At 34.0% G+C, this 12,617-nt stretch overlaps 1 protein-coding gene and 1 non-coding gene across 2 annotated transcripts; one reads left to right on the top strand and one right to left on the bottom strand.

Annotated features, from left to right (window-relative positions):
- Positions 1–2,071: 2,071 nt before the first annotated feature.
- Positions 2,072–2,156, top strand: TRNAM-CAU (transfer RNA methionine (anticodon CAU)). The gene is given in 2 exon segments: positions 2,072–2,109; positions 2,121–2,156. It is a non-coding gene; the product is annotated as a tRNA-Met (tRNA).
- A 1,449-nt stretch (positions 2,157–3,605) lies between these two features.
- On the bottom strand, positions 3,606–11,844 carry LOC131019484 (protein HIGH CHLOROPHYLL FLUORESCENCE PHENOTYPE 173, chloroplastic-like). The gene is made up of 13 exons (XM_057948030.1): positions 11,148–11,844; positions 6,938–7,150; positions 6,650–6,854; positions 6,500–6,575; positions 6,301–6,436; positions 6,116–6,220; positions 5,969–6,049; positions 5,638–5,727; positions 5,488–5,553; positions 4,944–5,000; positions 4,506–4,583; positions 4,374–4,421; positions 3,606–3,940 (listed from the first exon to the last, which is right to left on the bottom strand). The coding sequence occupies exons 1-13, from the start codon at positions 11,805–11,807 to the stop codon at positions 3,869–3,871; spliced, it is 1,887 nt and encodes a 628-aa protein (XP_057804013.1). The 5' UTR covers positions 11,808–11,844; the 3' UTR covers positions 3,606–3,868.
- Between the last annotated feature and the right edge of the window lie 773 nt (positions 11,845–12,617).

Raw genomic sequence — 12,617 nt, 5'->3', positions numbered from 1 at the left:
AGGTGGTCTATCAAGCACATACAAGATGTACTCAGAACTCAGTTTTCACTCCATACAATATGATGCTCATAATTTAGAAGTGGATTGTCAAACTCCAAATGTGATGATGCTCATAACTTAATTCCGGCCTTTTAAGATCTAAATGAGATAATGCTTAGCACTCGGCACCGGTCTTTCAAGCTTCGAATAAGTGATGCTTATAACTCGGCTCTGGTCTATCAAATTATGGACGGGATGATGCTTACAAGTTAGTTATGGTCTTTCAAGATGCTCACAAGTCAGTTCATATCTTTCAAGCTGCAGATAAGATGATGTTCCAAAGTTAGTTATATTATTTCAAGTTCCAAATGGTGATACTCATAAGTCAAATGTCATATTTCAAGTTTCGGACAAAATGATGATTAAAAGTTCGACGTACAAAAGTCCAATGCGCTATTTCAAGCTACAAATAAGACGATGCTAAAAAATCTGGTAAGGTTCGGATGAGATCATGTTCACATATAAAATGTGATCTTAAATTTTACCTATCAATTCAAAAAAATTATACTCCTATTAGTAAATCTTTTCTATATACTATTAACAAAAAATATGATGTATCCACCCTTCACTATATATATATCCTATATCAACTTTACCTATATTTTTTTCTTCTTATTTTTTTAAAATATACAACCCCATATCAACTTTTTATGAAATTTCATCAAATAAAAATTTATACATAAAGGCAATTTATTCTAGCTCTCAACAAAAATTAACATATAACTAGCGAAAATTGTTGAGATTATTGTAGTTTGAAATGTATCATCAATTTAATTTTGATCAAATAAAATTAATTAAAAAAATAATTTATATAAACAACATTTTATATGCTATAACTATAAACAATGTACAATAAAAATTACTCCCTCCATCCCATGAAATATGACACAGTTATTTTCGGCACGAGAATTAAGAAATTGATATTTTGTGCGTTAAGTGTGGTAGGTGAAAAAGTAAAAAAATGAATAAAGGGTAAATTGTTTGCCATTTTTAGAACCAGGTCAAGTTTCGTGGGACAAACCAAAAAGGAAACTGCGTCATGCTTCGCGGAACAGAGGGAGTACGATATAAAGTGATTTTCCATCGAATTTCGACGAGTTACACATTAATACTATATTAAATAAAAATGATAAATGACCACTAGTAGTCTCATATATAATAGTACCAGCACTTATACGTTGTTTTAGTCGGTTGTTAATTTTTCAACTAACACCCCTTGCTTTGACAGAAATCTTTCAATTCGGCGACCTTTTTAAAATATATATAGAAACAATATACTCGTATGACCATTTTGAAGAAAGAAACACAATATTTGATCATTAATTGAAAAAATAGAAAATCTGGCTATTTTTTACATTTTTGGATTGTTTTGCCCTTAATTAGGGCGGACCAGATTCAGATCGAATTCGGGTTTGCGCGCGGGTTAGGCACACATGGCACTATTAGTGCCATATACTTAGCGTTGCACGAAAGGTACTTATGGTCATATTAGTCCAATAGTGCCATATACCCGTGTGCTGATATTATTTAGATGGGTACAGTTATATGACCATTTTGAACGATTCCCCGCATGGTTTAGATTATCCATATAGGATTTAGATTCTCCATTTAGTATGCTACACGAATGGTACTTATGGCCATATTAGTGCCATATACTATCTTATGTAGTGTTGCACGAATGGTACTTATGGTCACATTAGTGTCATTAGTGTCATATATTTAGATTTTTTTTTTCGGTTGGCACATATGGCACTAACTCGCGTGCAAACCCGAATTCGGTTCGCCCTAATTAAGGGCAAAATAATTTTTACACGTAATAAATTACCAGATTTTGTATTTTTTCAATTAGTGGCCAAATATTGTGTTTTCTTCTTCAAAATGACTATTTCAAAAGCTCTCTCATATATATATATATATATATATATATATATATATATATATATATTCGGGCGGTAAATAATCCACGGCTGGTTCTTGGAAATTTCTAATGAATTTAGTATTTATAATCATAAATAAGAAATTTATGCAACAAGGGGTGGTGGCGCAGTTGGCTAGCGCGTAGGTCTCATAGCTTCTGAGTTATCCTGAGGTCGAGAGTTCGAGCCTCTCTCACCCCAAATATTTTTTCCCCCTTATTTTCCTAATATATCATTTTCTCATTTTCGTTTTTACCCGAAATAAATCTTTCTCATTTTCTTTTTTTAAATTTCTTTCTTATTTTCTAAATATTTTGACCCCCTTATTTTTTTTTCCTTTTTGCTCATTTTCTCATTTCTTCTTTGTTTCTTATTTTATATCTACTTTTTCTTCTCATTTTCCTAATATTTCATTTTCTCATTTACTTTTTTCTTTTTTTATTCTTATTTTATGTTCTTTTTCTTCTTATTTTCTTTTTCTATTTTTCTGCTTCGTTTCTTGTTTTTATCTTTTTTTTTCGGTTTCCTTGGACTATAGCATTGAGTGAATTGTGAACTTTTAAGTGCAAAATAAGTCTAATTCAAAAAAGAAAAGTGCAAAATAAGTCGTCTAAAATACTGCAAAATAAGTCGTCTAAAATACTAGGGTAGTAACTTTAATGATGTAATTTTAATTGAATTTTAGGTTAATACTAATGAAAAATAAGTCGTTCTAACTTTTATGGTAATTGTAACTGAAATATTTCCTTCATCCGTCAAAAATATATTATATTTATGTAAGTGACATACTTTCAAATAGACTAATGTAGTAATTTTTAAAGTGTTCTATGTTCAACTCCAACGAATTACATAAGTAACCTATGATTCTAAAATGATTGAAACTTCAAAACGGTACCAAACAAAAAGACTGTTATTTCATTAACAAAATGATAAGAAAATGTTATAATTGCAAACCATTGAAAAGTGAAAATTGTGATTGTGATTACAATATTTAACACTACAAATTTAAATATTTCCAACAAATGTACCTTTCAAGAATCGTAGAAACATACCCCCTTTGTCCTATCTATCTTGAAATAATTTTCATTTTGGGCGTCTCACCTATCTTGAGACATTTTTTTATTTGATAAAGTTTTACCCTTTATTCATCTTTTTATTTTTTCACCTATACACAAAATACTATTTAATTTTTTTAATTCTCATGTTAAAAAAAAAGGTCTCAAGATAATCGGGACAGAGGGAGTACAAATTTTATGCTTGTTGGACTCGTATAATAACACAAACCAAATTGAGCATGTCGAATCCCCATCCGTGTCGGAGTCTTGAGATAATTGTGAATTAACACATCCTAATTTTAGAAATATTTAACAATAAAATATGATTTGCAGCAATCCGCACCCAAGTTTTCATTGTAATTCAAATATGTGTTTCTAATTCTGGCTTCCATGATTAGAGGTTCGAACTATTAAAGCGTAAATGATCAATATTATTGATCTAAAAAAAAACACATAAGAAAGTCTAATAAGACTGCCCAAATCCAATTAGGAGTTATAACTATTTGTAATTTTTTTTAGTTAAGTAGTAGAGTATTTATTAGGATTGAGTAATGTACTAATTAGATAATGTTTTATAGAGTGGTAAAGCCGGAAATATTTGAAAGAATCTTCACCAAATAATCTTTTATCACTATATTATACACAGAAAGGCTTGTTCGTTTGAATATATACATGTATAGGTACACAACAAAGTGAATTTTGTACACAGTGCTTGCAAAATGATGGAACATTGTCGAATTCTTGATGCATTCAAAGCCTATATTACAATATATACCCTCGAACAACACAAGAAAATTAGAGAAAAAAAAACACAAAAACTGGACACTGCCAATGGCACAGCTAGAGCATGTATATATGTCAAGTATTCTTCTCAAGAGCCGAAAGGGCCGGCGATAGATAGTTATTCGCTTTGTCGGGCAAGTGAGCAACCTACGATACAACAAATATACCACCAGATGTGAGTTGATGAATCTTGATATAGACAAGTTGATAACTTCAATTATAGCTCAGACTTGGACCCTAATGTGCTAACTTTAAAACATTACAAATATAGCATGATATTCACTTAATAGCCCGAGTCATATTTTTCAAGCAATGTAAGCGAGTTTTTGTTAATTTTTCAACATTTTAAAAACAGTTTTAAGTTGTTTGTAGGCATATCATTGGTTTTGATGCATGTTTCTTGAAGACACATTATTTTAAATTGGCTGAAGATTTTGACTTGGGCTATTCAAGCGAACAACGAGGATAAATAGATGCTATATTAGCAATATTTTTATATTCAAAGTAAGAAGTGAGCATAAGATGAAGTTTGGGGTATGAATTAAGAATATATGTATGTGAAGTGAGAGTGAGTCATTACCAGCTCGTAGAGTTCTTTTCCGGGCTCGGCGACATACTCGTAACACACCTGATAAGTAAAAAGGGATAAATAAGGTAACAAGTCAAGATTGGATCCAAGTGCATAGAAGGAAAGGAAGGAATGGATTCTTACATCAAAGCTCTTGTTTCTTGCTGTTGCGTCATGCAATGCTTTTACGCATATATCAGCAACATCTGCGCAGCTTATTCCCTACATACATATATCATATATGCCACTAAGATGCTAAGTACTTGTTTGGTTCAAGTAGATGAATGAAAAGAGAATGGAATCAAATGGTAACAATAACTATTAGTTTTATTGAGTGTTTGGTTTAACAAGAGAAAGGAATCACTAGTAAGGGATTCTCTTTTTTTTTTTTTTTCCCCTCTATTTTGAGGGGTAACAAATTGGATGATTGGATTACCCTCAAGTAAGGTAATGCTTATCTCATTACCCAAATCAAACAACAAGTAACGGATTCAATTAATTGAATCCCTTTCCAATCTCTAAAAACACCCAACCAAACATGGGCTAAGTATGTAACGTCTCATTAATATAGTCTCGTCTAACCTGTGATATTCGGTTTCCTTGATCAAAGATGAGAGCTCGTTGCCCACCCGGTTCTTCCTGAAAAACACAATTTTTATTGTGAGGGAGTCAAAATGCAATAAAGAGCAATAGCTTCTCTATCTAGAGGTCAAGTTAAGAGGGTGTTTGGCTGAGTTTTTTTTAGAGAGCTTATAAGATGTAGTCTTTTCAAGATCTTATAAGTTTGCAAAATGTTTAAATAACTGAGATTACAAACCAGAGAGTGAATTGTGAGTTAGATAGAGAAAATCCCAAAGATATCAAATTGGAAAGATATACATTCGAAATAACAAACCATAACAAGATTATTTTTGTAAATTAATTGTTACTTATAAGATTATGAAAAATTAGTTCGTTTGAGGAACTTATTAGTTGTTGGAGCTTATTTTCACAGCTTATAAACTGTTTAAGAGTTTATTTTATCAAATATTTCTCAATAGTTTATAAATTTTGAAACAAAAACAACTTGAGAGCTTATAAGCTCAGCCAAACACACTCTAAATACTCGATATTGTAAAAACTTTACCACTAGGGGACCGGGACGAATAATTGTGTAACCAAGGCCTGATCGTCTCAATGAATCTTCCCCGGCCTACAAAATTTGCAGATAAAGAAAGGGATGAACAATGAGGCAAGAAAATGGAGGATAAATCAAGGGGATATGATAGAGGAGAACCTTCTTAGCCTTGAGAACCTGCTCCCTTCGTGTAGCTTCTATTCCTGATCCCGTACATGAAACTAAGATAAAATCCGTTTCTTGCCCCGTCTGCATCGCGTTCAAAAATCAGAACAATTTAACTTTCGAAGATTAGTCTAGATAAATAAAATACTAGTATAGACCCATGATCATTTCTATCTTTTGAGCTTGAAATTCTAGTAATGGGATAAAACACTTAATCATGTATCTTATGAATCATAAGAAGTAAACGGAGATTTAGTTGACATTATCTTTTGAAGAAGTATCATTCAGATTTGTGTATATTATTCATGTAGATAAGTGTTCTTACAGGCAAAGCTTTAATATATTCCAAAATCAATTGGAAGCTTCTCAAGTCTTGTTTTCCTCCGACAGGTCCTTCAAGGGTTCTCTGCAATGAATGAATTAAATTGAAAAGGTAGGTAGGATGAAAGAAGAAGTAGTTATAAAAGCAAACCTGGCGCCTAGGCTCAAAACGAATAGTCAATGTGTGTACAAGGAAGGGATCCAGTGGGGGATCATCTGGCTTCACAGCTCGAAACGACGAAAATGGCAGCCTCACCTGCTCACCCTCAACTATATATAAATATAACCAATACAATACATACACATAGTTTTACTAATCACAACATTTCAACTCACCCTGCAAAACCCCACTTTTGTGCTAATCCTCGCAAAGTACATTCTACTCTGTGAAGTGTCGGCCAGAGGACCGGCTTCAAGAATCACGACGTATGATCTTCCATTACCACCAACGGAGAACACCAGACCCTCATACCTAAGCATCAATGCATCAGCACAAAGATTCGATTCATATCATGATTACGCAGGGATTCTATACCTGTCGAGGGTGCATCCCAGAGGAAGTGAGAGTCTCTTTGTCAAATCAACATAGCCTCCTCTAGTGAAAACGTATCCTAATTGATTAAGAGGAAGGAATGGTGTAAAGAAACACGTAAAAAAGAATACTACAAGAAATGTAATTTTTCACCTGAGAAAACTGCATTTCCATCCTCGGTGAACTCAAACTTAGCATCCATTCCTCCATCATACTTAGCAGCAACAACGTCCTGAAAATAAGTTCCCAGGCGTACCTCCCATCCATTCAACGAATCTTCAGACTTGAACTTTGTGATCAAGAGCTTACTTTTGCTGCTTTTCCCAGCTCGTAGTTGTGCAAGCTTATTGTTATAGTCCTTCAATTTGAAACAAAATCAAATTCATGTTTTGATCAATTTCCAATCCAAAATCATGTGAAATTGATGATGTCTTATGATACCTGAAATGCTTTGGTGAGATTATAGACACCGAGATGATCAACTCTAATAAGATCCCCAGTGATGGAGGAGCGGGCTGTGGCACAATAGATGATCTTGTTGCAGCCTTCAACAGCAGCTTGCAGAGTCGAAGGCTCACCAACATCTCCAGTCACAATCTCCACGGAAGTCGGAAGCATGTCCACCACTTCTTCATCTGCTTTCCTCACTAAAGCCTGCCCATCAAAATTATTAAGATCACCCTCTAAATGTATATGAGCTTTTCAACTATATACATACCGGGAACAATACAAGTGTCTCAAATGATATACAATCCAAAGAGACAAATAACCATGCAAGCATGAGCAATTCTTTTCACATATGGGTGTGTTCTCTTTGATCACCATTTCACATGTTTTGTAGGGTGGATGATTTACCTCGGGCAACATGCATTTTTCTTCGAGCAACCCATTTTCCTGCCTTTCTCTCCCAAGTCCCACTCATAATAATATTTACTCCCTCCATCCCATTACAAATGTCCCACTTTCCATAATGGGAAGTTCCATTACAAATGTCTCATTCTTTTTTTTGGCAAATTATTAAAGGATTAATTAACTAATGGGCTCACCACTTATTCTCTCTATACCTACTTTTACAAACCCCAATAAATTTTTCTCTCTCCACCGACTTACTTTATCTACTAATTACACATTTCTTAATCTCCGTGCCCAAAAGCAATGAGACATTTGTAATATAATATTTTCTCATGCTTTTCACCCTAGAGATATGACATAAAAAGAATGTGGGGACTACTTAAATATGATAAATTTTTTGCTTCTTTTCTATCCATCAATTTCTTACGATAAATTTACAGTAAAAAATAATTCAAGCACACCAATTCTCAATAGGAGCCTTCTCTATTAGCATGGAGCTTAGGAGTTTGATTCCTCTCACGCCCCTACTTCTCACTAGAGACGTCAACGGGTCGGGGTGGGGCTTATTGGCCTTCGGCCCTTGTGGGCACTTCTTCTCCCTTGTTATATACTCCCTTCGTCCATGAAAATTTTGTCACATTTTCCTTTTTCAGTTCGTTCACAAAAAATTTGCCATTTTTATTTATAATAATAGAATCCATGCAACTCCACTCACATTTAAAGTGAGACCCTTACTCCACTGACATTTTATTAAAATTTTTGTCGTTCAGTGTAACAAATTTTTTTGGACGAAGAGAGTAACTGGCAGCGCACGTGTAACCTCTCAATTAAAATGATAATTTATAACCAAATACATTATACTCCTCCCTTTGCCTCATTAGTAATGCCACAATTATTATATTGGGACGCCCAATTAGTAATGTTTCTTAACTTTTCCAGTAAAATATTAACTATGTAAATTTAAAATATTATTAATGGTGGGTCCAACTCACCTTATGCACTAAGTCATTTAAAATAATTCTTAAATATCTTCCATCAATTCACTATATACACTAACTACATTTTTTCTTATTCTTTGTGCCCCAAAATAATGGGACATTACTAATAGGACAAGAGGGAGTATACATAATTATTATTGAATGATACGTATTATTTAAAATTTATTATATAATAATTTTATTTGCACTCGATGACTGCCTTGATTACAACATAAATATGCATGATGTTTTTAATCTATTATTAACGGACCACCTAGTGCAATGTTATGCATACATACATACATACATACATACATACATATATATATATATGCATATTTGTATTCAATTATATACATAATTAAGGCGGCGAGTGGTGAGCATCGGCGAAAGGCATCTGACACGTTACCAAATGCAATGCATATTATGTATTTGTATTAATTATATGCATAATTAAGGCGGAAAAAAAATTCAGATTAAAAAAATTAAAAAATAATACTATTTTTTTTTAATATCTGAAATTAATAGTATTTCATATTTTACCCCTCCGTATATTTTGACTTTAAATGGCTCTACACATATCGCATTCTTAGTGCGCCACATAAACACAATATGTAGTCCAAATTTGAATCTATATTTACACTAAGAAGAATGATCTATTTCATATATACATATATATATATATATATATATATATATATATAGGGAGAGGTTCAAGAAAGAACCATAAATAAAAGAAGACCGGAGAACCATTTTCAGCCATTCGATCATCAAGATCTACGGTGGATGCATCATCTTGTTGGATGAATACAGATCCTGGGTTCGAATCCTGAAGGGAGCATTTTTTTTTTTTTTTTTTAATGCATTAATTTTAACAGCGAATGCATTAATTTTTACAGTGGATGCATTAGATTTGATGGTTCTCCCGTTCTCACAAATAATGTAGTTCTCTCTAGAACCACACCCTATATATATATATATATATATTTGTAATTTTCTATAATCTGGGAAAACTGGTACTACTAAACGAAATCTCGTAGCTTGGGAGCACTCGTGTCTGCCTAAAACAGTTGGTGGTTGGAATCTCATAGATATTAAATGATTAAATGGTGGAACAAGCTAGGCTGCTATTAGTAAACAGTTCTGGAAGGTTGCTCAGAAAAAAAGATTGTCTTTTGATCAAATGGATTCATGAGTACTATATAAAAGAGCATAGCATTACTACATGTGTCATTCCTACACAAGCTTCGTGTATTATACATAAAATATTAGGTGCCAGGTTCTATTTTGCTCAACTCAATAGTAGCTTAACTCAATCTACAGAGTTTTCTAGTTTTCTATCAGGAGAATGTATGTGGAAATGAGGGGAGATGCTCCTAAGGTGACTTGGCAAATGATGATTACAAGAAATATAGATCCACCAAAGTTTGTATTCATCACTTGGTTGTCTATTTTGAGAAGATTGTCTACTGTGGACAAGTTGGAGAAAATTGGGATTCATTGTGGAAAAGAATGTTGTTTGTGCATGAATGATGATGAAACAATTAATCACTTATTTTTTAAATGTTCGTTTTCAGCAAGTGTTTGGAAGATGTTAACTGATTGGAGTGGAGTTCATGAGTAGGTTTTTGATTGGCAAGGAGAGCATATTGTTATACAGGCTAGTATTATCTAGGGGTGAGCATTACTGATCAAAAAAAAAATTATCTAGGGGTGAGCATCGATTCGGTTCGGTGCAAAACCGAACAAAAAATTCAAAACCGAAAATCGAATCGATGGTTAAAATTAGAACCGAACCGCACCAATTGGGGGTCCGGAACCGAACCGAAACCGAACCGATAAAACCATCGGTTTCTGTTCGGTGAACAATGCAATTTTTTTTATTTTATTTTTTTCGAAAATACCAATTAAAAATTGTAAAATAATGTAAAATACACAAATTTCAAATGTCAAATCCTCACAACATGAACATGATAAATAATTATATATTATAATTGTGAATTAGGGTTTTAGTTTTAGGTTAAAAAATTAGAAGAATAATTATATATAATAAAATATTAATATGTATCGGTTCGGTTCGGTTTAAAATCGAACCAAAAAATGAAAACCGACACCAAACCGAAAATTTTCGGTTTTTACTTTTTAAAACCGAACCAATAGAATTGGGACCGAACCGCACCAATCCAGTTCGGTTCGGTTCGATTTTCAGTGTCGGTTCGGTTTCTACTCACCCCTAGTATTATCTACAGCTGTGTATTGCATATGGAAAGAAAGAAATGGGAGAAAGTTTGGTGATAGTGTTTGCTCTGTGGGGCTGTGCCAAATTCACATAGCTACAGTGGGTGCAAGTAATAGGACAGTAATGAAGTATTTGAAGAATTAGAATTAGTTTGGTAGTTGTTGTTTTGTTTGTTTGCTTGTAAAGTTTTGTGACTGTGCATTGGAAATAAAATACTCTTTATTTATCAAAAAAAAAATTGATATTAATATAATATAATTTTGTTTTTTCATTTTATTCAATTTTTTTGTTTTTTCTAGTTTTTTAATTTTCGATTTAATTCAATTTTAATTTTAATTTTTTTAATTAATTTAATTTGATATGAATTTTGTTAAATTATACTCCTATATAAATTTGATTTAATTTAGTTTTAACAAAAAATCAAATCGAAAACGGAATGCACAATTGAAGAAACAATAAACAGAGTGCAAATTAATACTCTCAAGATTCAAGAACGTGTCAATAAGCGGAAATGAATGATCATTTAATTAGTAAATAAGAATGTTGATAAGTAATTAATTAGTAAGTTTTGAAATGAATGTACCTTAACAGTGTAGCCCCTAAGCATAAGCTTCCGGATGACAAGGCGGCCGACGCGGCTGGTGGCGCCGACGACGAGCACGGTGGTGTTCTGGGCGCCGGGGACGGCGAACTCGCACATGGGCCCTCCCTCCCTGATGAGCAGCGCCGCCTCCTCGTCGTCCTTCCTTGTCGTCCTCGAGATCTGCCCCAGCCCCGAGAATTTCCTCCACACCTCATCGAATATCTGCCTCGACCTCCGCCCCAGCCCCACCGGATTCACTTCATCTAGCCGGCTCTTGATCACCGCCGTCGCCGACGCCGCCTCCTCCTCATCTTCCGGCGGCGGCGGCGGGGGAGGCGGCGTCTCCTCTATTTTCCGCTTGTTCTTCCTCTTCCTCTCCTTCCCGGTGGGAGAGGCGGCGGCCCTCACGGCGAAGGCCTTCATCGGCGGGGGGTGGGAGATTTCCGTCCATCTCCGATTGCGAGGAGTCTGGTTGCCGAAAATTGTTGATGTGAGAGCGGCGGAGGCAGTGCTCATCACTCGCATTTCCCTCGTAATCTTTGTCTTGTTTTTGCAGTGGATTTTGGTTGGGTGGGAATTGGGATTGTAGTTCAAGTTGTGGCAACTGGTTTTCCGATGACTCGGATTCCGAAAGGGACAACCCAGAAATTCAGACCACATAACATGGGCCAACCCAAATTCAAGATTGACTTATAGACACGTAAATGTATTAATTTCCTTTCATTTTTCATATTTTGGATAATGAGTATATTAAATTGAAAACCAAAATGTACAAATTGCTACTTTTTCACATTACATAATTACATCTAAATATACTAACTTTCACTTAATTTAAATTTTATACATAAATTTAAAAAAGATATTTATATATATAATTTTAAAAATTAATTGCATATAATATCATGAACATTGTCCGAAATTTATTTTCTCCACGATCTTTAAAAATTCATTTTTTTATCAAATACTTTGACATTTGTTCAATTTTCCCACGATTTTTTTTTCGATGACCGAAAAAATGACATAGCAATGACATGAATTTAATTTTACACGTAACACTGACATGGAATATATATGAATTTTAAATTACACATATAATATTAAATCATAATAAAAAGCTCTAATTTCTTTTAATTTCTCATTTTTATCGGGCAAAAAGAAATCAAAGACTGCTTTTGGCGCTAGAAAAAAACGATTGTTTTCATTTCCACCATCTCTGTTGAAGGGTTCCTCTCCAGACCAATGTGGAAGTCTTCGTGTCGAGGTCTTCCAAACCAGTGGCGCCGATTGCTCGCTGATTGTTGGCGTCGATTGCTTCGTGTTTCCAGTTTTCCAAACCAGTACGCCGATTGTTGGCGCTGATGCTTCGCCCATTGGTGGTGTTGATTGCTGAAACGAGGGTTTTAATGTTTAAACTGAAACGCATCGTTTAATTTATCGGAATGGCGTTTTTCCGGCGAGCCACATTAGCGC

This window comes from Salvia miltiorrhiza, chromosome 4 (assembly GCF_028751815.1).
Source record: "Salvia miltiorrhiza cultivar Shanhuang (shh) chromosome 4, IMPLAD_Smil_shh, whole genome shotgun sequence".
NCBI classification, from domain to species: Eukaryota; Viridiplantae; Streptophyta; class Magnoliopsida; order Lamiales; family Lamiaceae; genus Salvia; species Salvia miltiorrhiza.
The sequence above is the reverse complement of the archived record's forward strand: the minus strand, read 5'-3'. Positions and strand labels throughout refer to the sequence as shown.

Coding starts and splice junctions, on each gene's coding strand:
- LOC131019484 (XM_057948030.1), bottom strand. CDS start 11,807: ATGTGGTCTGAATTTCTGGGTTGTCCCTTTCGGAATCCGAGTCATCGG. Junction 5,728..5,968: donor AATATATTAAAGCTTTGCCT/GTAAGAACACTT, acceptor AACGCGATGCAG/ACGGGGCAAGAAACGGATTT. Junction 3,941..4,373: donor GAAAAGAACTCTACGAGCTG/GTAATGACTCAC, acceptor GTTGTATCGTAG/GTTGCTCACTTGCCCGACAA.